Source organism: Melozone crissalis, unplaced genomic scaffold, assembly GCF_028551555.1.
Source record: "Melozone crissalis strain CALT ecotype California unplaced genomic scaffold, PUWL_Pcris_2 ptg000042l_1, whole genome shotgun sequence".
NCBI lineage: Eukaryota > Metazoa > Chordata > Aves > Passeriformes > Passerellidae > Melozone > Melozone crissalis.
The window spans coordinates 31,860,378-31,887,783 of NW_026535820.1; the positions used below are offsets into that span (position 1 = coordinate 31,860,378).

The 27,406-nt window shown below is 39.1% G+C and overlaps 1 protein-coding gene across 2 annotated transcripts; it reads right to left on the minus strand.

Annotated features, from left to right (window-relative positions):
• Nucleotides 1-1,653: 1,653 nt before the first annotated feature.
• EXOC3 (exocyst complex component 3) lies at nucleotides 1,654-27,372 on the minus strand. Of its 2 annotated transcripts, none has more exons than XM_054285213.1 (13): nucleotides 27,302-27,372; nucleotides 24,307-24,491; nucleotides 20,284-20,503; nucleotides 17,911-18,592; nucleotides 13,359-13,476; nucleotides 10,829-10,954; nucleotides 9,212-9,312; nucleotides 8,602-8,712; nucleotides 7,690-7,840; nucleotides 6,814-6,936; nucleotides 4,338-4,499; nucleotides 3,073-3,200; nucleotides 1,654-2,617 (listed from the first exon to the last, which is right to left on the minus strand). In XM_054285213.1, the coding sequence occupies exons 2-13, from the start codon at nucleotides 24,448-24,450 to the stop codon at nucleotides 2,446-2,448; spliced, it is 2,238 nt and encodes a 745-aa protein (XP_054141188.1). In that variant the 5' UTR covers nucleotides 24,451-24,491; nucleotides 27,302-27,372; the 3' UTR covers nucleotides 1,654-2,445. The 2 variants fall into 2 exon arrangements, with proteins under 2 accessions (XP_054141188.1, XP_054141186.1); XM_054285211.1 differs by having other exon boundaries at nucleotides 27,246-27,336.
• Between the last annotated feature and the right edge of the window lie 34 nt (nucleotides 27,373-27,406).

Genomic DNA, 27,406 nt, shown 5'->3' on the forward strand with positions numbered 1-27,406 from the left:
CACGGGCCGCCTCTGACGCTGCGCGCCCGTGGCGTCACGGCGCGCCCCGCCCCGGCGCGCGGAGGGGATTCCCGAGTGGAGCCGGGTCCCGCGGCGCTGCAGAGGGAGGCACCGGGACAGGAAGGCGCCGGGAGAGGGAGCCATCGAGGCGGGGCTGCGGCACGGCCTCGGCGCGGCGCGCGGGGAGCCGCGCCCCGGGAGTGGCGCACCCACCGCGAGCGAGCCGCCACCCTCCCTCACGAAGGTTCCGGCGAGGGCAGGAGCCGTCCCTGTGAGCGACCGCTCCCCACCGAGGGGAGCTGGCGTGTCCTGGAGGGGAAGGAGCCTAAGTTTGACATCCAAGAGTTGCCTCTGCACCATCGCTGAGAGGAAGAAGGGATACAGAGGGAAACAAAGCCCGCTGATCAGATTCCCTTACACAAAGTGAGGATTAAAGCACACAGGGAAAGAATTTCAGGGACAGGACCGAATTAGCGTACAAGCCAAATTAGCATCACCTCGCTAATCTTTAACTGAATTCTTTACTGGGGGCTGAAATAACCCTCTGTGAAAAATGCACGTATTATATGACTGGCTTTTCGCAAATATTAAAATGAATGTTATATGTGTTGTGTTAGAAAGAAATGCTGTATTAATTCTCCCTAAGTACTGTGTTAAATATAGTTTTAGGTTATAAAATTTGTTAAAATAAGAACTATGTTAGTGGGTTTTTTTTAAAGAAAGGAATGAGGCACTCGCACCAGATAGCAGCCACAGGACACCTAAATCTTTCAGGGAAACGAATTTATTGCCTTCTTATCGGAAGAAACTAACTTCTCCCCACCTTGAAGGCGCTGTTAGGATTAGAAGGAAGAAGTTGACAATGACCAGACAAAATCCTGTGTTTGAATGGAATTTATGCACCATGTATGTGAAGTGTATGAAGTGTATGAATATGCTATTGTTCTTAAGGGTTAATCCTTTGTTAACGGGGGTCCTTTTTCAGGCTCGTGATGCCCAGAAAAAGGTATCTGGACGTCCGTAACTCTTTGTTTTTATTGTCTCATATTGTCCTAATTCAATTTGTCCAAATTGTTATTACTCTAATTGTGTTACTATTTTTATAACCATTTTATTACTATTAAACTTTTAAAATTTTAAAAACAAGTGATTGGCGTTTTTCACACCTCTAAAAAACAGTCAAGTTCCCCTCCCTGTACCTACAATTTCCAGGCAATTCTAGACTCCATGGGACCCAAGGAGCTCCTGCACTGAAATCCCTCAAGCAGAGCGATACCAAGATGATGCTCTACTGAACCATCTCTGGGGACACACTGGCCCTGTCACTGCAAAAAGTCACAGTCTCAGCTCTATCCTTTATCCAAATTACTGACTTGTGCATAGCTCTAGAGGGGTACAGAGGAGCTGGGGACAGGGCTGGAATGGCACAAGGCCTGCGTGGCCAAAGGTGTTAGGTACACAAACTCCAGAATGTTGAATTAAAACAATGTAGGTACATGTTTTTCTTGTGCTTACCTCTGACAGCTCTGGTCAGGTACTAAGAGATAATGCCTTAAATGTATCCTTCATCAAGGAATTTTGAATCCACAATTATCTAGTACTACTTGATAATTAGATTAATCTGAAAATACTGTGGAAATAAAACCCAGTAGATTGTGTTTTCAGAAAACTATTAAATCCAATTTTTATTCACACTTCAACAACAAAAAAGATTTACATGCTCTGTAAATCTGCAAGGATGCAAAGAATCATAGCTGAACATAGAAATGGTTTAACATTTTATTGAACTGGTGTGCTTTATGTGCTGTTTTTAGTGAATCAGTGAAAAAAAATTGTACCTTATGTCTTTATTTATTTATTCAACCTATAATCAAATTGCACTGTAGCAATTTCAATCAGTCCTTTAAGTCAGGAAACTGATTTCATAATTAAGTTTTCTGCAATAAACTATTTTACACCAAAGTAAGTACATACACAAAATATAATGTGAAAGTGGATTGACATTAACACTGAATGCAGTGCCATATAAAGACAGTTCTAAAGGAGTCTGCTTAGGCATTGTAAGTGATGTATGTTAGTATATCCAGCACTAATACAGCTCTGCAGGTTTTGGTATAAACATCTTTATATAGCATTGCAGTGCACTGTGCAAACATATTCCACAAGAAAAATGTGTTTGCTGACAGCAAAACCAGCTGTGACAAACGGGTCAGTAAAAAAAACAACAAACCATGCCATTAAAAGCTTTGTTCTTCAAACATGACCTTTAATCCTCCTTTCAGGTATCTTGCATTTCCTCACGTCCAAGTCTTCAGAAAGAAATGTGCCAAGCAAGTATCAATGTATACTGAACTTCACTCAAAACAGTGGTGCCAAATTTGCCCACAAATATTTCAAACCCGTTGATCCCAGAGCAGTAATGACACACAAACACAGAGTTGTCAATTACTTCAGAAGTTTTGGCACAGTGAGAGTAGGAACTGTAATTTCTTTAAAAATTGGCACATAGTTTGGATTGGGTTGGCTTGGACCTTGATCCAAAGTTTCAATGATAGTCTGCTTCATATCTCTGCTGGCATCGCCTCTCACTGTCAGCAAAGCTGCAATGTGGTCATCCCTGCCAAAGGAAATGGGGAAAACTGGCATTAGGAGGCTTTGCACAAGAGAGATTTTGTCAAAACCAGCACTTAATTGGCAGTCCTTTCACTCAGTTTCAGGTACTTTTTTATTCTTAATCAGATCTCTACTCACAACTGGTTTTTCCTGCTCCATATAAAGCACCATTTTGGCTGCTTTTAGGAATCTAAAACCTATTTCATCCTCCCAACACACAGAGCTGAAGTATTTTTAGTATTCCTCTGCAGTACTTAAGTAGTTGTAACTTCTAGTCCAGCTCACATGCATTGTACATTAGAATTACTTTCACAAGAAAGTGGTTACAGTCTAAAATATGAAAAATATGAACACATTTACAGCCGGTTTTAAATTTCAAAATTTGCCCAAACCCCAAGGAAATTATGGTGTTATCTATCTATCTATCTATCTATCTAATCTGAGGGCAAATAGAATTACCTGATATCTGGGTATTTACTGACTAAAGTTGAAACTTCCAGGTAGAGCAGTGAAGGATCAGTCAGCTTGATAACCTCTGCAATGGCTTCAATGATGTCACAGAGTCCTTCAGTGTCCTCTCCAGAGCCCTGCAAAAGTAAACAAAAACTATTAAAAATGTCCCAAAACAACAGCAATACTCCTCAAATCTACAAAATATCCTGTCATTAATATTTTGTCTGACAATGCCCTTGAATGTCCCAAAAAGCTGAATTTTCAGACATTAAAAAACCCAAATATTTGTGAATTGTCACCATAATCCTTTTCTCTCTCTGTTCTTCATTTAGAGACCTACTCTGAGAATATCAGTGAAGAAAGTAGTGTCTTACAAACAATATGTTGTATTTATCCACATGGTGATCCATTCTAGTCTTCAACTTTGGGTAATTATGAGTGTAAACATTAGGAATAACTGACATGAAAGCCAGATCTCTTCTGAAACATTGCTTCAAAACTGGCCCTCTGTTAGATTCCTTCAAGTCATCTGGCCACCAAAGCAGCTTTCAGGAACTGATTGATTGAACTGTATCTATTTAAACTCTGGACTATTTTAGTATTCTAATTCAAGGTCATCTCATTTTCCCTATCAGGTGTGGCTTATTTCCTTTATTCCACAACCTCTTCCATCAACTACTCCAGTTTTTCAGGATTTATCCTTCTGTGTATTATTTTTGCATTTTGTCATCTCTTGGCCCTAGGAGCTTTCTAAGATCCCTGTTCCTTATGCAGTTAAAACTTTCAGGCCTGTCTTGTACATTGATTTTCAAATACCTTTTTTAGCCCGTCCTTTCTATTTCTACTGGACTTTAAATGGGGTCAACATACTCATTGATCCAAATGAACACACTGCATGATCCTTAGGTAATAAGTAATAGCATCTGTTTGGTGCCTTTCTTCTGGCCAGGAAAAGCAAAGACAGATTTTTATTTTTTTTTTAACTGCTTTATTCTTTCACTTTCTACTATGAATTCAGGGCACCTATCTCTCAGAGGCCATTCAAATATTCAGCTGCAGAGAGCTGTATATACACAAAGCAGCAGAAACTGGTGCTGGCCTGAGTGTTCAGAATCTCTGTCTGTGCCCTCAGCTGGCATCTTTGATATTCCCAAGTCACTCCACATTTTGGAGAGATGGAGATTTAACTCTTGCCATTTCCCCCAAACAATAAACACGTGTGGTTATTGTAACTTACCAGCTTAACAGCATTACCCAAAGCAAATACTTACAGCTGCAAGCTTCTTAAACAAAAATCTGAACTGTTCTGCTTCTTTGATCATTCTTTCTGCACCCTCTTTTCTCTCTTCTGCATTCTTGAAAGATATACGTTTCAGCATGATGGCTCTGATGTATTCCACAACCACTCGCCGATGGGCCTCCAGAGTCATTGTCTGAAAGAAATGGAAAAGCTGGTGGGTTTTATGCCAGTGATACCTGCAAGTGTAGCCAGTATTTTTAGGCTTTGAACTGTGCATATGCACTTAAACACCAGTATACATTTTTTGCTAATATAGATTGAGTGGTTTTAGATTTTCACAGTGCTAACAGAAATGAAAATCTCTCCTTCTCTAATGATAAGCCAAGGAGCAACAAACCCAAGATATCTTTAATAACATGTCGGAGTTTTTTGAGGAGCACCAAAGAACAATCACGTTCTCAGATTTTCCTTGACTGATTTGTTGTTCTGCACTTCTCTCTTTACAGGAAATATCTACTGGTACCTGGATGAAGCATCTGGTTTTGGTGCAAGAGTAATGCTGAGGTCTGAAAATAAAGAACAAAAATCAACCCCCAAAACCTTCACATGCTTATTTTTCAACAGGAATGTAAGCAGAGTCCTTAAATCCCATAAGTACTCAGGTGTTTTTTCTTCCCCTTAAGCCTGGTGGCAAAGTTACTTATGATGAAGAAAAAGCTGGCATACAGGTAGTCACAAACTTTTAATCATGTTTTATTTGTAGTATGATCAAACTCTAGTTTTAAGTTGTTATTGAAACATGTTCTTCAGTCAAAATTTGAATAAAACGTTTCAGGAAAGAGAGAAAAAGGGGGGGGGGAAAGAAAAAAGGGAGAAAACAACAGATTGCAAAGTACTGGAAGTCACAGCCCTCATCTAGAACACAGAAAATGCAATTTCAGGTTCTGCTCTCAGGTGTCTGCAGAAATACCAGAGTTTAGGTGGTTGCTCAGGGATGGCTTCTTGCGTTGGTGGAATTGATGCCAGTTACACAAAGAAAAATGAACTGCACAAAACAGACTGTGGGGGGCTGAAATGTGTGGCCCATCCTGCTGGAGAGGAACTGAGGAACAGCTCCACTACAACTGAGAACACTCCACAAGAACCAACAGTGGTATGGTAGAGCATTTAAGTTACACACAAGGAAAACAGCAAAGCAGAATGCCTTAGATCCAGATTTCCTCTGTTACAGAACTGTGTCCTTCCCTTCTTCTCATTGGGCTACAGTCTTCTTTGTGGTGCTCTGTTCATGTGGCTTTTAAAAAGTGTACTTTCAAAACAGGGTTATTCAAGAATATTTTAAAACCTGAAAAAATCCCACGACAAATCAGGGAAACAAAAGTGTGGTCCAGCCTGTGCTAGAACATATGGCATCTTTTATGGGAGATTTTTTTTTTTGCTGGGAGACAGTGGAAAAGTAGCTATGTTCAATGCCAAAGAATCTGCTTGTAAGCTTCTTCCCCACGAGGTGGCAATAAATGCTACACAATGAAACCTGTGATTGCAGAGATTGGTATTAACACCTCAAAACTCATGCCAAGCACTTGTACCTCACAGTAACAAACTAAATCTGGAAAAGAAAGCTGTTCCATGGATATAGACTAATTCTGAGACTGACCTAACCTGTTTTGCGCACTTTTTCTGCACTGTAAGTACATATATAATAAGGCCTCTAGGATCTGCAAATACTGAAGGTTAAAAGGTCATCAGAGAAGCTCTGAGCAGTTTAATTATTACTTTGAGAATTAAGGTAAGAAAATCTCCAAATCATACATTTATTCTATCTTTTAAGCCCTTCTAAGAGCTTCAAAGACGTCACCTAAATACTAATCTTGCCAGCTTCTGCTGGGTTCCTAAGTGTTAGACAATCATCTAACACTGTCTTATTACATGAACCTGCCTTTAATCTTCCATATTATTGTACTTGCTTCCATCAATAGAGAAATTCAGATATCCTTTGACAGATGAGAGGGGAAAAAAATCCTAACCTAGCACATTTACTATTGTAAGACCACTTTAAACATGCACTGTGCATTTGTTAACCCTTATGGCACCAAATTCACTATGCTTCATTGTATATATTAAAACTAGGAATTACTTGATGTGCTTTTATTAAAAAAATTAATTACATACCAGGAAAACCAGTTTCAGAAGAGCTAATTTTATCTGAGCACAAACTTCTGAGGAGAGGTAGAAAAGTAAAGTAGTAAAAATATCTAGTAACATGCCAAGAAGTTTCCTGGACTAAATAATACAACTTAGATCTCTGACAGTGTTATATGCCTGTGAACAAAAAACAGTAGATTCAGATTTCTGCAGTATGATGATGAACATTTTTTCCTTTCCAGTAATGAATCAATTCCAATTTCTGTATTTCAGTTCTGAATTCCATGTGGTGTTCAGAAATTCCAAATCAACATGATGCTCAGAGTACATTTGCAAAGTATCACTGAGTATTTTGCACCTACCTTTTTGTAAGGCTTTTTAATTCTTGCAAAGTCATTGAAATAATCCTCTACAGTGACACAGATAGTCCCCACTGCATTAGACCCCATCAGCCACTTCTTTGTCATCAGCTCATTCAGATGGGGCTGGGAAGGTGACAAAGAAGAAATCAGATCAGGTTTTTGATTGTTTCATCAGATCAGTGCAGTTACTAAAAATGTGACACAATTTTAAGTTTTGTCAATTTCTAAACTATGCTTCTCCCACATCCTTCCTCATGTGAGCCACTCAAGGTATTTATATTCAAAATTTTATTACAAATCTATCAAGTCCCAGAGCATCTCTCTTCACCATTTCCTGCTGTTTCTCTAATTGCCCTGTTTCCCTCCCCATACTCCCAATTTCTTTCAAGTAGTAATTTTTTCCCTGAGGCATTCTAACAAGAAGCTAGAATTTCTAAGCATGGAAATCTACCAGACAGAAAGGGGCCCACTGTTAGAATTAATTAAACATATTAATTACAGATGAACTGTACCTGCAATAACAACTTAATATCAGCAGCAGTTTCCTGAATAGTCCTATGTTGTTGAGTTGTAAGAATTAAGTACATCTGCTAGAAAATATTAATTATATACAAAGCACCTGCCTTAAGTCATCCCATGAAACCTAATAAAGCAACCTTCCAGTCTCCTGCATGCAAACTATACCAGTGAAGAACAATACTAATGTTTACTGACCCTTTGCTAGCCCATATATAAAAAACACATATTTTATATATTCAGCAAAAGGCTCCACAACTACTTCATTCTGAATTATTTTTAATTCAGAAAAATTAATTCATTATACATAAAAGAAATGTAAATAATACTTCTGGATTTTTTGAGGAGACAAATTCTAACCTCTAAATCCATGAAGACTTCATCTAGCAGGCTAGAGCAGCCTTCTTTAGCAATGATGTCTAAAGTTGCATCCATATTTGCATGACTGATTGACAAGGGGTCCTCCATGTCACTTTTCAAGTATTTTCTTTTCAGACTGATGATGGATTCTCTGTGATGGGAAAAAAAAAAGGGTTTTCGTTGCCCACTGATACACAATTGCACTACTATTAAATTTTTGGAGTACATACATGGAAAAAGACACAGGACAGTTATTTTTGCAAGGGGAAATAACGCCTGCTACTTGCTTTGGAAGCCTTTATTTATTCTCCAGCACGATTTTGGAGTGGTCAGTGTAGACTACATGTGTGTTGGTAGCAAATTGCTGATGCTGAGTAGACCTGCAAGTGGCAGCACATATAGAAGAATAGGAAGTTGGATTGCTCATCACTGAAACATGAGCCACATTCTGATACTCTTCACAGAAGGTCTGCCTTTACTTTTCTCTAGTTCAGTCCACCTTGATCACAGGTGGCCTTGAAGGTGAGAAAAGATGGCAGGACCCAGACAAACTAACTGAAATTACCTTTTAAAAATCTGTAAGCTGAAGATAAACGTTTCTGTGGCAATGAAATTCTTAGGATAACACGTGGTATTTCACTGGTGAGAGGTAATGGCTTGACTTACCAAAGACAAAAGCAATCAAAATACCTCCCTCTCAAAACAGCACTACCTTCAAACTTGTTAACTTTGTTTAGTCAGCTAAACTACTGATTAGTTTACTATTAAGTTTACTATTAAGTTTATTCAGTTAACTACTGGTTAACTGAACTCGCTTTGCATACAGAAGAGAAGGTTCTGGGAAGAGGGAGTATTACAGCTGAAATATCAACAGCTGTTCTTCTCACAGTACTGCAAGACATGCAGACTTACTTGAAGGTTTGGCAGTTGTTGATGACTGCAATCATGTACTGAACATAGCACTGAGGATACTGACGATTTTTAAGATGATCTTCTTTATAGAATTGTGCTTCATCTTTGTACCTGTAACACATAAAAGGAATGGCATTAAACAGACAGAAATCAAGTCTGTAAGAACTCAAATACACCCATAGGACCAAATGTTTCACAAGGGTCTGTCAGGGATTTAGAAGTATTTTATAAAGAGTGTGTTGCTCGTGTGATGTTTAGTCCTTCTGTTCTGTGCAGAATCCAGCCAAGGAGGTGTTTTCTCTCTTCCTTTAGAGAAAGAGGTATAAATTTGAGACATAAAAGAAAGCAGAACTGACTCAAAAAATTAAGAGCCGTTTGCAGACAGGAACTGTAAGTGCCACTCACCAGCACAGAAGAACTTCTGCAGTGAAACTGGGGAAGGGAAGAAAGGAGGGAAAGGAAAGAGGAGAAAAGCCTGGCTGGCATGAATGCGACAGGAGAAAGACAAAGCAATAAAGAAACATCCAAACAAAAAAACAAGTATTGGAACTGTAGGAACAAAGAGAGACTGAGGTAGGATAAAGCATTTGTATTTTAAACATCATGTTACCTGGTTAGAAATGAATTCATTTGCTGAAGACATAGAATGAGTACCTTTGTTTTCAAATCTTCATTTATCTGAGCAGCCACCTGAAGATTCTGCTCAAACATCTAAGACAAAAATAGTTTAATTATAAAGAGAGGCTTTTATCAGTGGTAAAGCAAAGACAGAACTCCTATCTTGGACTCTTGAAGTCTTCTACTAGCATCAGCTCTAGAGATGCTTTTTGTTGGTTTTTTTCCCCAGATAAGCCCACTGACCAAACCAAAAGCCACTATTATCACAAGTGTAATTAATATATTACTGGCAACTATTAATGCATGCTGCAGTGTTCTCCTGATGCTGAGAACAGCTGCATTCTTAATTCAGCAAAAGAGTACTTAATCTCTTTAATTCAGTAGTGCTTTGGCTTTACTGTGTATCAAAGTTCCAGGGTCAGCTCCTGCAGTTCCTAGTGAATAACACTAAAACTCAAATTTCTTTGTTTCTCCCATATATGAAAGCAGTGAGCTCACGTTGAACAGTGAAGTAAAGGAGCCTCTAAACTTTAGAAACACAAGCAGGGACACAATCCAGGTGACTTACAGGCAATTATGTTTGAGAGAAGGCAAACTAGAAAGAAAGGATACAAAGCCAGGTGGAAACATGAGCTGTTTCTATGCTAAGACAATTTTGAAAATTCCACTGCTACATGCACCTAAGCACTGCGGTCCTTCTCAGCATGATGCTAGAGCCAATAATCAGCCACCAGTTCTTTGACATCACACACTTTCTGAAAACTATTAGATGAGATAAACCTTGGCACAAATGCAAATGTGAAGGAATGTAGCAAAAATCCTGGCATAAAGTGGGAAAAAAATACAGTGGGAAACAAATGCAGGAAGAAGAGATAACCTATCTTTCATTGAAGGTACCTAACACAATATTTATAAAGAATAATTAGAAAGTGAGCATAATAAGCTGACATTTTACTGGTTGATAAAGATCACTTTCAAAACTTTACCACACTACCAACAATAGGGTTGGTAGTGGAAAGTTTTGATGGTGGTGCAGGTTTGGATATTTTTTAAAGCATTTTTAGAAACCACCTTATCTTTTCTGGTTTTAATTTGGACAGGCATTCATGTTAACTGAAGTAGTGTTTAAAACAGCAACAGTTTCAACCTTCAGCGGAACTTTTTATTCTATTATTAAGGTGCTTGTATATAATGAATAATTTATAGTAACAAATATATGCCCAACTACCTCAGCACCATATAAACAAACAGCACTGTATTAACAAAAACTGTCCTAATAAGCCTCATGTCATCTGGTGGGCTTATATTACAGCTTCACATCAAGAGACCTAAGTAAAAACAGCTCACTAAATACAAATATCAACTAAACATATGTTTCCAATCTACACAGAAAAAAAGAACGATGTCTTTAAGCACTGAAGTAAAAAAGGTAAACAAAAACCTTCAAAGAAACAACCCCTTCAACTAAGAGCTCTACAGGGAAAAAAACCCACTATGCTTCAAAACACACAGAAACAACAGTATTCTAGAAAGTCTGGCTTCCCCTCCATTCCTCCAAATCCATGTACTGCTTCTGTAGATTTTCTAGAATAACCAAGTTGTCTTATACCTGAAAAACAATAGCTGGGAGTGTAGTCTGATAGTACCCATCTTGATCTGCTTCTGGTTCAGTTTCTTTTATCCAGTCTTTTTTATCTGTCTCCAGTGCTTTTCGCAGCCAGCCAATGATGTTAGACTTCATTTAATAAAGCAAACAAGAGAAAGATTTAATTTAACACAACTAAACTCCCTGCTACAATATCTAGAACAGCAGTCATTTCCATAATGAAGAGTGGCATAGTAACTGATAATGCTGACCACTCTTGCCATTCCTACAGGATACAGGTAACAGACAAATTCAAATTTGCATTGACAAAGACAAAGGTTAGTACTGGAACACAAGTGGTGTAGTTTGAAGTTTCAGCACATTTTGGAAGGGGAGTGCTCCTAACACAAAGGGTAGGTCAGTTTGTCAGAATCAACATGTTTACTAATTTTGGAAGATTTTATTAAGGCTCAGGCTTTAATACCTAAGAAACCCTGAATTTTTCCACAGCTGAAAAAATAAGAGTAATACTTAATGTAGGAAACATTGCACATATCTGCCTGTACTTCCTTTTACACCTAGGTTTTAGGAAACTGGTGCTCATTACTGCTGGGTACAAAACCCCAGGATTAGATTAAATGGTTGTGTTTCTTGGAACACAGTGCTGCAGAACACAGTGACGGATACAATGGCTGGCTCTCCTCCCATCTGCCCAGCACATTGTACAGCACACAGACATTAAGGAAAACTGGGTTTAGAAGGAGACTGAGCCAGTTTTCTGCATGACACATATCACAGACCTATTCACAACAGTAAAGACCAGCATGTTTGCTAAATATATAATTGGATTCTTTGAATTCTGTCTTGCTTGTTGATGATTTCTGCCTCTTTTCTGCTTTGTTCACATTTGCTTAAACCCTGTAGTAATATAAGTGTTCATACCTCTTTCCAACATGTCACAGGTATAGTACTGTGCCCTACCATGCAAAATTACACATCACCAGTAGGCACAAACAGAAAGGCCATAAGAGTCCATATAGTACCCTCTTCAATTGTGTGAAACAATGCACTACCCTTCTTCCTCATAAGCATGGAATTGTTCTAATGAGATATGACTTGCATGACAATCTTTTAAGCCAGCAGCCCAGGGAACTTTTTTCACCTTAAGATCAGCATTTACAAGGACTTTCTTTCAAGCTAAGGCGATTGGAAAAATAATATGCTAAAAATCTGTTAAAATCTATTAGCATTTTATTTTTCATGAACTAGTTACATTTTTCAGAACTAGTTACATTTTGTTTAAAAACACTTTTAAACAACATCAAAAGAAATAAGGTAGAAGTGATACAAATAGGCAGTTTCAGTATTTTCCGCCTTAAAAGAAAGATACAGCCAAAAATCAAAACCAGCAAAAAGAAAGCCGCTCTGTTAAACAGAGTGGCAACTTTGTTTTATTTATATTCTAGAAATATCTAGAAATATACCTATTTATATTCTAGAAATATCTAGAAATATACCTATCTTTCAGTAGGTAAGGAAGAACAATTCTAAAAAAACAATATAGGTGTATTTTTTCATGCTAACTGAGGACAAAATTAATTCAAAGGCACTTTCTGAGTCAAGGCAAAAGTAGCTTGAGAAAACAAACCAATGTGCTTTTTGCCCCAAAGCTAAGTGCACAAAAATAACCTTGCAAAAAAGTCCTAATAAAGCTAATGGGAAGCAGAGCCTCTACTGACAACCTCCCTGAGTCATTACAAGGTTGGTTCATATTATTGTGAAGAGTACAAAGTCCAAGTAGTTGCTGTTGCTGGACATGTTTTAGTAGCTGACACATCCAAAGAAGCACAAAAATTTCCCTCCTCTGCTTGGCAGAGCTCCTAAAGTTAGGAGAACTAGGAATTCATTGGATAATTTAAGAATATCAAGTCCAAAGTTACAAATACCCAGATAACCACTCTTAGAGGCAATTAGTGGATCTGACAGTCACATAATGCCTGCTTTGCCATGAAATTCACCAGTTTCTAGTGACTCTTGGGATAACAAAGAAGCAGTGCCTTGATATTTAAGATACACTTGAAATGGCATCCACAAAAGGAAATTATGCTTATGCAGTTAATGGGCACGAAAGGAAAAAGGCTGTTAAAAGAATCAAACTGGCAAACATGAACATCCTGATTACCTTGAAAAGATCCCATCTGTATCAAATGTTGATGTAGCTACCACAGGGACCAAACAGCCTACAGTGTATTTTTAAGTGCTAACATACCAGCACTATGAATTTAGGCTTATGAAGACTGGAATTCCTTCCTTTCTAATAAATTATTATTAATAGTCTGTAAAGCATAACTACTACTTGAAATGCTATGATTTACATATATAAAAACATCTGATTATGGCTTTATAAAGAAACTTACAAATTGAGCATTTTCATAAAAGTGATAGTGTTAGATTCACATTTGTCACAGTTTTCTCTGATGGAGGAGCAGCACTGAGGTACTAATGAAGATATAAAAAACTCATCTAAATGTGCCTTTGCACTGTTATTACTCACAGTGAGTGTTGACATATACTTGCTGAGAAGCTGGTCTATCACATTTTGTGAAATCAGAGCATCCAGAGAATTTACATCCACTTCAGGAGACAGTTCTGAATTTCCCATCATCTCTGCACTGAATGAAATAAGAAAAAAACCCAAAAATTGCAGATTAATAAAAAAGAGATTAAAAGTTAAAAACTAAAAAATCATACAACTTCTTCTGTATGTTCCCTGTAAAGCACAATTTTTTCAGTACCTACACATTTCAAAAAATTTTTAATAGCAAGTGCAACAATCAGTGCATTTCCAAGAAATGTAAATAAAATTATATGAATTAACAACCAGACTGTAAAAGCTACAGCCCAGGATATAATAAAAAGTATTATAGACATTTAAATACACAACTTTTCCATGCATTCCTTACTTTTATGTACAAGAAGTAATGATTACTTGAAACTAAATGAAAGCCAACTGCTTCAGCCTGTGGGCTCTTTGTAGGGGACACTTTTATGTATCTTTTAAATTTCAGAGGTGATGAAAGACAATTTATACATTTTGAATTTTAGAACAGTAAAGATCAGTGACAAGTATGAATTACTGTCCTCAGATTCTCAAAAGAGCTTGTTTTGGTACTTATATCACATCCATGTAAAAATTAAAATATTTTAAAAAGAAAAGCTACCCATGCTTCCTGTTTTGGTAAAGAATATGGCTAATCTAAGCGGAAGAACATCTTTCAAGATGAATCATAGGTGCACTTCATGGGTACTGTATAAGAAAAATTGCTTGCATAAAAAAGTTCTTGATTTTATAGGATTTAAAAGAAACTAAAGCAAAATATTCTGACACATATTATACAAAATTAATACTTTACAGTATTAATTACAGTGATATTTTGCATCTATATAAGATCATAAAATGACTGGCTTGTGTAATCAAAAAATCCCCAAAGCTATGGCAAAGCACAACATAGCAAGAACTCTTAATATTTCATGCTCAAACAAATCAATAAGTCAAACCCACACTCTTCAGAGAGTGCTTTATTAACAGCTGATGGAAATATATTCAATCATAATAACATAAATTGCTTCACATTCCATTTATAGTGCGCTTTTCAAAAGCAAACCACAAATTCTGTATTTGCAGAGGCCACTATAAAAACAAATGGCAACCTAAGTTCCTAAGCAAGTGTCCAGTTTGACAGTTCTGCAAATTGAAGTTGTTCTCTGGGTACATGCAGGGAGGCATCACAGTGTTGCTTCCACTTCCTGGAAAAAATAAATCCCAAAGCATTGCAAAACACCACTACAGCTACCAACTTAAAATACCAAAATTCTTGTGTTTGAAGCCATAAAAGCTACTGTGACTGAACATCCTACACTAATAGCATCTTCTTGGCTTGCAAGAAAAGAGGTTGAAATTATTTTAAGTGGCTCAGTCTATTCAGAAAACTGAATTCCATTCTGTTGCAGTTTACAGAAAGAACACATGTAATAGCAGGACCTGCTCTAGGTTGATTCAGAGGAAACGTGAGAAGCTGTTTATGGCACTGTGCCATGTTAGAAAATATTGCTAGCCTCATTATACACCATTATCCCTGTTCAAAAGGCCACAGAGACGTAAACCTTTTCTCAAATTTGGCACATCACCTGAAACCCCAAAACAAGGACCAAAAGCTTCTACAAGCTTTAGCCCACAACATAAAGATTCTTCCTATACATAATTTCTCTTTCCTGTTTGTCACAACCAAGTGCCCAGGGGAAAAGAAGTGACAGACAACCCTCTTCCAAATGGCACAAAACTTTTAAGTGTTGGGAAGTTATTTACCTTCAAGAAAAAAATTAATACAATTATGTTTGAAATTTCAACTTGATTATAATTTGGAAAGGAGCATTTCAGAAAGCTTCTATTCTGCCACCAATCCTGCTCTGTCTGGTGAAAAGAGATACTGGCTCCAGAGACAGCATCCAGCTGTATGTACAGTAGTATTCCTTCTGTTCCTTAAAGTGAACATTGCTGACACTGTCTGTAGCAATCCTGGTGATCTCATAGCAGTTTTGTCAACACTTGATCAGTATCTCATAAAACGATGCTATGAATATGAACATCAGGATCTTACAAGAATTATAATTTTCCTCAAACACAGACTGGAGTCACAGTCCCAACCCAGCACAGATTTAATAATAAGAGTATGTTCCCAGAACTCTCATGGGCTTAAACATGAAGAGAAACCCACCTAGCACAATAAAACTCCCACTCAAGTATTAAAGGCTATTATTCCACATGCAGCATCACTTTATTTCTGAGCTGTAAATTGAATATATTTCTAAAAACAGCTTTCATGCAGACATGCTCTGATAAAGAAACCCCCATGATTCTTTTGTAACTCCTATGTTGTAAATACTGAAAAAAGTTCCATACAGGAATTCATCACATAAAACCTCAATGCTTTTTTTTCAGTCAGTACTCTCTCATTTGGTTTTGAAGTGTAGCTTCAGTATGCAAATACAATACAAATTTATATTTTCCCTCTATTATTCAGAGTTCTTATGATACCATTCTCCTTCCTAGTTTATTATAAACATACCTCTATGGAGAATTGTTTATTGTATTGTTAAAAGATGTCTAGGAAGTGTGATTTGATAAGCTCTGCAAATATCCCTGTTGAGAACTTAACTTGTTCACTCAGAATCCTGAGCTGATTTCTTCTCCCACTGTGCACTCCCAATACCCAGTGGCTAATTCTCAAATTCTCACAGGATCACAGAAAATGGTTTGGGTTGGACCTTAAAGACCATCTAGTTCCAACCTGCCTGCCATGAGCGGCATGCCACCCCTAGACCAGGTGGCCTTTACACTTCCAGGGACGGGGCATCCACAACTTCTCTGGGAAATTACTTTTCCAGTAATTATCATCCTATTTATAACCTTTTATTGTAACATGGAGGAATATAATTCCTGTACTGCCCTCTTGGGCTTTTTTTTAGAGAAGAGAGAAAGTCAAAGCCTTAATTTTTTCCTTCAAAGTACTTCCTCTAATTTCCATCCCACTGTTATGCAGACATTCAGGGAGAAGAGCATTCTCAGATATCCTGTAGTGTGCCTACTCCTCTCACCGTTTCCCTTTCTTCACAAGGCTCAGCCACCAGGTGCTATGAGCCACACGACTTGCTTAGCAAGGTTTGTTTGCTTTGTAAATAGAAGTAACACTGGCTTTGCTCCCTCCCTTTGCCCTTCCAGTGCTGGAACACACAGATTTAGAGCTTTAGTTCTGAATTGTCTAACTCAGTAACAATCTACTCTGCTTTCTGAGGGAAGGTGGAAGGGCAAATTTAAGACCAAGAATTGCCTTACTGGAACATAAGCCCCAGGACACAAATAAAGAGCCTGAGAGCAGGACTTCTGCCAAGGCTCTGCATGAGAAGGACTCACATCTCTGATTTTCATTACTGTACAGTTATTCCTCTGGCCTTCAAAAGAAGAAAAGGCCAATTAACTCAGCTGCTTATTAGTGGCTGCATCTCTCTTATACCCTGCATGGGTGTCTAAGTATGCACAAGTGGGTGCTCCTGATTCTTCCTTGCAGGGAGGAAAAACCAGGAGGACTCTGCAGTGTAGAGTAAAGTACAGAGTACTGAACACAAACCTGAAAGCTGGTTATGAGAATTCCCCAGAACAGTATTATCTCCTGCCTATGTGCTTTATGGCACTACGCTCTAAACACACCAAGTGTTTAAATTTGTTGTATTAGTGATACTGAACAATTGAAGACATCAAAAGTACACACAGCACAGAGCCTGGGTCAGTGCCAGCTATTCAGAACAGGATTACAGTCATGAGCCACAGAAAGGCTAGCAGCACTTTTTCCCAAACAAATCAGTTGCTCTAGTAACTACATGCCAGCAAAAACTAAAGAGTTGCCATTTGAGCTGTTTCTACCTGGAAAATGAAAAAAAAAAACAACAAACCCTCCGCAATGCTTAAGTTATCCCAACAAATCAGACAAGTCAAAATAAGCATAAGACTATCATAGAAAACAACTTGTAAGCAGAAATTCTTCTAAATAAACAAATCATCACACAGTTTTGAGAGAAAACCTAAAGGAAGTTACCACATTCTTTCCATTTAACAGTAATGAGGCAACTGAAGCAGTCCCACCCCCTGTAGAAGAGAACAATAGAAAGTTAATAATCATACAGATCTTCCGGGGCTGTGGCCACAACAAACATTTTGTTTCACACACGAGCTCTCAAGTCTCCTGTTCCTCCCAACATTTCACCAGACTGGTACAGAAATATGAGGTGACTGCAGCTTCCTGCAGGCTTTAACTGCATTAAAATTTTAAGCTACTCAAAACTATGAAACACAATTTAGTTTTAAGGAGCAATTTCCAGGAAGTAAAATGTGTAATGAATAGTAAAGAACTTGATAGTTTGATATTATCCTTTTTCTGTTTTATCTTATTGTATGTTACTAGGCATGCAAATACCAGCACAAACTGTGTTTTACATGTCTCCTCTTTGCATTTCTCCTCCTACTGCTAACAGAAAGGATAAGGGGGCCTTACCTGGTGTATGTATTCAAAACCCAGCTTAGAAGGCTAACGATCTCATTTGCTTCCAGATCCTCTGCAGCAAGTTCCTGCATTCGGGTGGCCAAAGCTTGATGGTACATGTTTAGCAACCTGTTGAAAATGTCATAATGTGGAGGAAAGCATTGATCCAGCAGGGTCTTGGCCACGAGCAGGTCATCAAGGACGTATTTACGGATGATTTCGAGATGCCGCACAAGCCACATTTTGTCAGATTCTCTGGTGTCCGCCTGAGTGCCTTCAATCCGTGTGCTCACAGTTCTTTCCAAAATATTGAACATCTTTTCTTTCCACTTCTTTGGTCTGCCAGGAGGTATGAATCCAGTCTGTTTTTTCCTGTCTAACATGCGCCTGTCAATTTTCTCCTCCCTCTCAATTATCCTCACAACAGAGACAAGCAAGGTTGGATCTCGACGCACTGTAACAAGAGATCTTTGAACCACCATCCAAAGCTGCTTGGCCAGTTCCTCAGACAGTTTCTGCATATCCCCAAAGTATGTGTGGATGAGGTTCATGTCGTGTGTGTTTTTGCTGTCCATGCGGTACTGCTCATACATCAGGTCATCACGAGAACACTCCAAATCCATCAGTTTCCGGTGAGCCTGCAGAAGTTCTCCTCGCTCAATCAGGTCGTGGGTCTCCCTGACTATCTCTGGAACTGAAAGACAAAGAAAAATCACATACAGTACAACACTGCTATCAAAATGCAAACAATTAATAAAAGACAATAAAAGGACTAGGAAAAAAAGCTGGAGAATGGCTGTAGTAATTACTTTCAGATATTTTGAAGGAAATAATTTTGAAATATTCAAAAATTGTTAGTAAATGTTATGCATCCATTTTTGATCAGTGTCTAAATAAAGATCACAGTGCCAATGTAATTTTCTCTTTCCCTCCGGATGCCAAAAAATAAATAAATGAATCCTGGAAAGTCTATGAAACAAACTGCAGTGCTGGCCTTCTTATACATTACATAAAAAGCCTGACAAAAAGTCACTCACTTTGTTGAGTCTGAGGCTGCATAAACCAAACAAATGCCAAGTTTTACCTCCTTCATGGACAGCTTTTGCCTGCTTAAGGCATAAATAGGGATAATTACCTATGCTGCTAAAATATTTAGAAGATCTCCTGTCTTTATTATTTTTCAGTGTTTGAGGAATCCTACCAAAGAAGATGAGGGTCCTGTGGGGGAATAACTGAAAAATCTCATCAGAAAAATTTGTCACTGCGCAAAAGGCAGCAAGTGATAAAAATGGCAGCTGACAAAAAGTTCTAATGATTGTGTGTAAATGTCTTTTCAATCATGATAAAAACCACTTTGTTTATAAAACATTTGATCATCTCTGAGCAGAACAACTATACTGTTTAACAGCTCCAGGGGGAGATGCTTCATACTAAAAACCTCTCAGAAAGCCTCAAAAGGTTTATTGTCTCAGATGCATTCATCTGTGTAAAACAACACCCCCAAAACAGCTCCACATTGGAACATGCATAATTCTGCTGTTCCTTGTTTTTAATTGCTAGACATGCAAACACTTTTCTTTAAGTTGCACATTGTATCTGATACTGTAGAGGTTACGTACACACAGTAAATTAATCACCCTGGTATGGCTGGGAAGCAATTTTGCTTTATAGGTACACTTTGTGTATTAGGATCAGAAGATATAAGGAGAGAAAATTCTGTTTAAATAAAATCAAATTAGTCTGATAGGTTTAGTCCCTCTTACAGAAGTAAGATACTTAAAATTGTTTATAAGTAGAGAAGTCCTGGCAAGGAATTTACCATGACACAAGATGGAATGCAGTGTGCATTCCATCACAGCTACGCAAAGTGACACAGGTAATCACATTTTCTTTATCTTTACAGTATCCATTTTATTACATTAATCTTATTTCATTTTTCAAACCCTCACAAATGTACAATGCTACAAAATGGTTTTGCCTCCTAAAATAATTTCATAGTATTTGTACCCAACAGGCTCACTGTAGGTGTCCAGCTCAGGTAGCAATACACCAGAACTTTACAAATATTCCTTCTGTATTTGTTGCTTCCATATTTCAGTCTTTTATACCAAACATGCTATCCCAGCTACTGACTGCTTGCAAGAAATTTCTTTGTGAGTTGTGTGTGATGGCCAGACTAGAAGTTCCTACAGCACATTAATCTTCATCTATATTAAATGTTTACCAGCGACTTCCCTGTATGTGATGTGGAAGTCATTCTTCCTTAACTCTTTGTTTCCAGTGAAGTTTAAAGCTCTCAGCATTATTTGACAACCTTACAGCTGTTAGCACCATATTGAAGTGTTTTCAGTATGTGATGGATTACATAAAAGAACAGTAAATTACCTGAAAATATATTCTTGAGATTTTCTACAGCAGCTGCCAATTGGCTGTGTTGCACTACAGCATCCTTAACATCCTTGAGGTTTTCTATAGTGTTGATGCTCTGTCTCCAGTCCTTATTGACATCTATCAAAGACTGCTGGATGTCCTTCACATCATTCAGTGCATTGTGCAGTTGGCTTAAACCTGTTCGTACTCCATCTAACTGCGACTGTATTGCTGCCTTAAATATAAAAAGAAAAAGAGAGCCCATATTATTCTTCATAAATTTCCTATTTTCAACATTTCTCAGGATTTAATTTTCATTTCAGTATCTAACATCTGCAGCAGAAAAAACAGAAAACAAATATTATAATTGACTAGAAGCATGCAAAATGTTGTGTGCGCCCACATACTATTTTTTTGAAGTTCTGAAGCTGTATCCAGTTTTGAAGGACCTAGATACAATTAGTCCACCCACAAACTAACATAGGAGCTTAGGGAGATGGACTGTAAACTTTGTAATCTATATTAAACCAGGATCAAAGGAATGAGACTTCTCTGCATTTCCTTCATAAATTGATTTCAAAGGGGAATATCAAAGAAAGTTGATGTTTCATCAAAATGTTTGGTATGTATGGATTCTCAAAAGCATTTTACTAATGCAATTACAAATTCTCACTCGCAACAGAAAATGTTCTAAAAAAGCCCAAATTTAATTCTGAAATGCTCTTTAAAAAACTCCAAAAGCTCCTGGAGGCAAAAGAAACCCCTAAAGCAATTCAGTCAAAACAAACAACAAAACCCCAAACTGAATATAATTTTCATGCTGTGAAACATCAATGACCAGACCAACAACACAACTACTAGATTATTCTGGCATAAAGGCAGGTGATGGATATGGATGTCTTGTGACAAGTGACACTTGAAATAATGACTCTTCAAAGAGGCTGTTGGGCCTCAATATCATTCAGGTGTCCAGACACTGTACAGAAAATGCATTATAGCACCTATCTGAGTGAAAGAAATCAGATCACATCCACAGCACATTTTTTAGATACATAGTTTTTAAAAGATGTGATAAAGGTGAAATCAGAGGAGTGGAAAATGCAACTAGAAATAACAGGCTTCAAAAAGACAAGCAAGCTATCAGTGAAAACTCAGCTGCATAACGTGGGAACTTGAGGCAATCAGTAAAGAAAATGAGGCATTAATCGTTTTCCTAAGCTCAAAACACATTTTTTGCCAGACTTTTAAGGCCCAAAAACTTGGATAGTTTTGGAACTTGTTGTTGGACACTAGAAGCCAAAGAGGAAATCCTGGTAACTGCAAACAACATTTACTGTGTTTTACATGTACTGGGAAAGTGCTAGAAAAATGCAGTGGTTTTTCAACTAAGATTATTTATGTACTTTCAAATTATGACATGCTGATTTTATTGATAAAAATGTATTTCTCTGGCAGACTCAGCACAATTAAGCAGTAGTAAGGCACTTTTATACTGTTTCTATCTATAGAACTGCTGCATTAACACATTTTTCCTCTACAGGAACTGAGATAATTAGAATACTCAAACACAATCTTCTGCAGCTGACCATAAAGTATTTTAAAAATCACATGATTATTAAATGTTCAATACTTCTGCTTTGATAATTTTTTCTGAGGTAATCTTCCAAGCATTACATATTCAAATTTTTGCCTATTTATCCTTTGCAGAAACTTGATAAAGTTGAACTGAAATAGTCAGGGATCTCAGTCTCTGACCCAAATGGACATGGAAAATTCTAAAAACAGAAATCCATCTATGCTCAGTTTGTCTTCAAATAGTCAGCTGGGGCCAGGGGATGGGGTGATGGGGCAGAGAACAAAGCATGTCCCAGTCTAGACTCTGCTTCTTAGAATGCAAATTCATCTTTGATTGGACTGACCATCACCGTATTAAAGAAACAGGAACAAAACTAAGCCATCCTGGGAAAAGGGCTCAAAACTTCTCTTTTCATGTTTTTTTCAACTGACAGCTTTCAACATGAATCCTGGCTTCCTGGTCTCCCTATGGCTCAAATCCACAACTGCACAGCAGCTAAGAATCAAAAGGGAGAGGACTCACGCATGTTTATATTCTGGAACATCCACAACCTAGAAACTTCCCTAGGATATGTGTATTTAATCAGAGCTTCCTCACAGAGAAATTCTTCCATAGATTGAGTAAGAGCACAAACAAAAATGGCTGCCAACAATTATAATTTTACAGGCTCTGAAAGAGATTTCAAGCAGCTCTTCTACATTCTGGACTACAGAACCAAAAGCACCAATCTACAATGCTACCTGGTGCTCTTCCACATATTCTTTCAGAGTTCTGCTACCAAACCCCAAAAATACTGCTTCACTGAGGGCCATCAGTCTCATACACAAAACTGTTGAGTTTGATATGTTTTAAAGAAGATCTTCCTCTAAGAATTTATGTTACATGGGAAGAAATGCAGTGAGGGATATAAGAAATGGATATAAGAAATGGACATAACTAAATACACAGGAGAAGAGTTGGAGAGGATGTTTAGATTCACCTGAAGAAAATGATGACAAACATGGCAGCAAGAAGGAAGAAGCACCTAACATGGGAAAGATTTCCCATGTGTTGATTCACTCAGATGAAGCAGTAATCAATTCAGTCTGAGAAGTCAGCAACTCCTCTGATGTTGATCCTAATGTTTGTCTCCCCATCTTCCACACCACACATAGACACAGTTTAAATCCACAGCAAGAGTATTTCCTACATCCTCTCTGTGCTCCCTTCCATTAGAGTGATTCTCATGGGAAAATCAGCACTGCTGTCCATTGCATCACTAACCAGCACCTTTATCAGGAATGAATCCTGAGAGGATTAAGGGGTATTGAACTTCTTTTTGGAACAGGTATATCTGACCACCTATGGATGACTGAACTAACTTAAGGCAAACAATAGGGAAAATAGCTATAAAGTGGATGTAGGCATTCACAAGACTTATAAAGTTTAGCCACGACTGTCCATAGAAGCAGCCAGGCAAATGACTGTGCTCATATATTATAAATAGATCACAGTAACTAAACAGCTGATCTATTATTAATAGACTCTATACGCTTCCTGACTTAAATCTGAAAAGCCCAGTCCAAGTCATCAGAAAAATTTCTGTTTCTATGCTACAAAAATCAACACATAATTTGCTATATATAAATAGCACATTATATATAAATACCAAAATTTTTCGCTGTGCAAGAAAACTGGTTTTCTTCTGCTTCATACAGACTCCCACAAAGGAATAGCCGTTAAACAGCTATAAGATAAACTAAGTGGAATATAAGATTAGATACAGTGTATACCAGACACTTCAACCTGAGAAAATGTTTCCCAAAACACTTTTCTAAGACTCTACTCCACCTGCTGAATACAGTGGTCTAAAATGACTATTGGCAAATACCAGTGAAGGAAGAAAACACAAAACTCAGCAAGATATAGACAATAAACACAGGATAACCATACTCCTATATCAAGCTAAGTCCATGTGTGTGAATGTGCAACCACTCACAAGTACACATGCAAGGAGGAGCAAAATCATGGGGTCACTTCCACAAGAGACAAAAATGGGATGTATTTTAGCTATCTTCCCTAAACCCATGTAAAAGTCAGAGGGGTAACTGACTGATCCTTTTTCATGTGCAATCATCAATTTTTTGTTACAAGCTCAGTATTCAGTCACTAAGACAAAGGTTTGCTGGCTGACAAGCTACACAGCAGGGCAGCTGTCCATGAATAATCTGCAGAAGGTACAGTACCTAAGAGTACTTGAAATGCTTGAATAAAACATTAGTAAGATGTATAATGTTAGTCTGCATTACTTTCAGGACACAGATTTTCTGGTTTGGACACAAAGTAAAAACTGAAGTCCCTGGTTTAAAAATATTCATCTGGCTGAAATGCAGATTCAAAAAAAAAAAAAAAAAAGAAGGAAAAAAAAAAGAAAGAAAGTACACTCATACACCACAGACACTCAGGACTATCCAATTTTGTACCTTGAGTCGAGCTTCTACTGAAGCCTTCTTGCGAGCTTCCCTCCTGCGATACTGCTCCACTTTATCCAGCTGATCAGGACGCTGGAGCATTCCTGCTACTCTCTGAACAGCTGTTGCAACTGCTTCCCTATCCGTTTCCTCCATGGCTGATTAGGACCTCAGAGTGCCTTCATTACTTAACAGGACTGAAAAGAAACAAAACATTTTGTAAAAGCCCAACTTTTTTCATTCGATGGCTATGTGCCATTTCAAAGCTACCAACTGGAGAATTAACTTCAGCAATAAAAGCAGCGAAACTTGACAGAAGCATCATTAAACCACATTCTAAAGAGAAGCAACTGGAATTCTACAAGAACTACATTTAAAGGCACTTAACTCAGTCTCATTAGTTCCCCTGCAATGTTTTTCATTGTTGTTTTGCATTTACCTTGCTCTAAGTTTGAATTTAAAAAAACCCAAAACAAAATACCTCCATAAAAGCCCACCACCATAAGGCAACCAATTCTTCATTAAAAGAAGAAATTCTAATTAATCCAAGGGTAGGCTGGCCTATTAAAAGGGTAATAAGACAAGCATAATGGAATCTTGTAGAAAGTCCAAGCAAGAGTCCTAACTCATCCTGAACTACAATTGGGTGGACTCAAGAGAACCACAGCCCTCCTGCAGCAAAAGGTCAATTTTGCTACCAAAACTGGGGGGAAACATAGGCAGTGGAAGCTCCAAACACAGAGACTTAACTATAGAGCACTTCCATTTAGGCTAAAAAATGGATAATTTTTTGATTTCCTACTCTTGTTTTCAGTTCTTCTCACAGTATCAGTCCAGTCCATCAGGGTGTAGGGAAAAATTACTCAAGTATTTCACCTCAGTCTCCAGCAGAACTTCCAGTGAAGGCAAGACATGCAGGCAAACCAGTATGGGGAAGAGGTAACATCTGCTGTCCATCAAGGCAGACCTGTTCTCTCAAACTTCATCAGCTACTAATAGAAAACAGGGAGGATCCCATCACCAAAAATGCAATACCATGGTGGCCACAGACCTCTGAGGAATCTATCTGGAGCTCCTCATTGCTTCCAAATTACTTCCAACATTTTATGTCTTTAGCCTTGCAACCAAACAGAACATTTTAGGTTCTGCTGCCACAGCTAGAGATTATACTCTCTCCTAGCCATATTGTTCCTTGAAATTAGGTATCTATTTTCAGAGCACTCTGCACTCATAAATCCAGCACATCACCTAATCTCAGCAGAATAGTGATCTAAAGAACTGTGCAGAGTGCACTGCAAAAAGAAAGTGCTCTTTCTTTTTGCTGAAAGAGCAAAAGCAAGAAAACTCATGGGGCAAGCGAAACTGATAAATGGAAGGAAATATTGGGGGTACCCAAAAAACCCTAAGAAAAAAACTGAAGCAAAGAAAATTGCTCACCACTCTCCACAGGCAAACTAACACTCCAGACAGTCTCTGAATAATCACTACCCTGGAAACAAAACCCCCATATTTTATTGCTAAGTATGATATACACCAGGGAATGTCCCTTTGGCCCGTTTGGGTCAGATGTCCCCACTGTGCCCTATCAATCTCTGCCCACCCCCAGCCTGCTTGAGAGGAGTGGAGGGCAGCTTAGGCAAAGAGAAAGCTTTCCCACTGCACAAGCCCCCTTCAGCCATAGCCAAACACTGCGGTGCGAGCAGCACTCTTTTGGCCACAAACCCAAAACACAGACTGTTATAAAGGAAGTTTACTCCCAGCCAGACTCTGTAAAGCATTAGCAAAACTCCTAATTTTATAACTTATCACAGCTAAAGAACACTCAAGGTTTGCCTGTGAGCTCTGTAAGAGCCTACGTCTCAAGTTCTGTATCTCTAGTAGCTTCGAGAATTACATGCAGAAGTATGAATTTATTCCAGAGTTATGTCTACAGTGTACACTCTTGTCCTTCTTTACAACTGGCCTGGTTAACTCAAACTATGTTTGATTTCTTTTTCTTCATCTAAACATGCAAGATGTATTTCCATCACTTGTGCTTTGGAATGAATACTCCAGTTTCATTTGGCTCAATCCACCTCCAAGCTATAGAGGCTCTACCTAAAATTAAAAAAAATTATACTTTTAAATATGAATTTACTACAGAAACGGCATTCTGCAGCAGGGAGCTTTATCCTGAATTACTGCCCTTATTAAAACTCTGAATACGTCCCGCAGAGTTACAACATCTTCAGCTCACACAGCCACTACCCAGGCACATGAAGGAGACCTCGTCAGCAGAATCAGAAGCCAGCACACTGTAACTAACACGTCGAGGCAGACAGCCTCTTGTAGAACCACCCAAAAGGAACAGCAAACTTTAGGAAGCCACGTCAATTTCATACAGAAGCTGTCAGTCAAAACTACATACATCTTCAGCGCAAAACAGAGGCACAAGTGAACAAAACTACGTCCGGAGCCGACTGGGGAAGGCTCCAGCCGCAATCGCACCCTCATCCTGGGGACTCAGCTGCAGAGGCGAGCCAGCGGGGCCGGCAGGCTCCCAGGGGGAGGCCGCTGTCCCTCAGCAGAGGAGGCCCCTGCTCCTGCAGGGTAACGCGGCGAGCCCTCCGAACAGAGCAGAGCTGGGGGAGCAGCGGCGGCGGCAGCCCCGGACCCGCCCGGCTCCTCCCCGGCAGCAGCGCCTCAGCTCGAATCATTCGCACCGACGCAGGTGGCCGTCCGTGCCGGGCAAAGGCCGGAGATCCACCCGCGGGCACGCCCGAGCTCCTTCGCCCTCCGCCGCGGCCCCAGGACAGGACGAACCCTCAGCACCCCCTTCGGCCCCGCCACCCCGAGGGGCTCCCCGCATCGCCCCGGCCCATCCCGCCCCCCACCCCCTCGGCTTCCCACTGCCAGACCGGGGTCCCTACAAACCGCGACAGCCCGGCAGGGGCCGGCGCGGCGGCGCTCACCGGCCGGCAGCGGCGAGGACCGGGCGGGCAGGGCGGGACGCGCGGCCGGCACTCACCGGGGCCGCGGCCGCCCCTGCTCGGGAAGGCGCTGACAGCCCCCGGTGCGCCGGCGCACGCCCGGCCGCGCATGCGCACCGCGCTGCCGTTGGCACCGCCTCCTC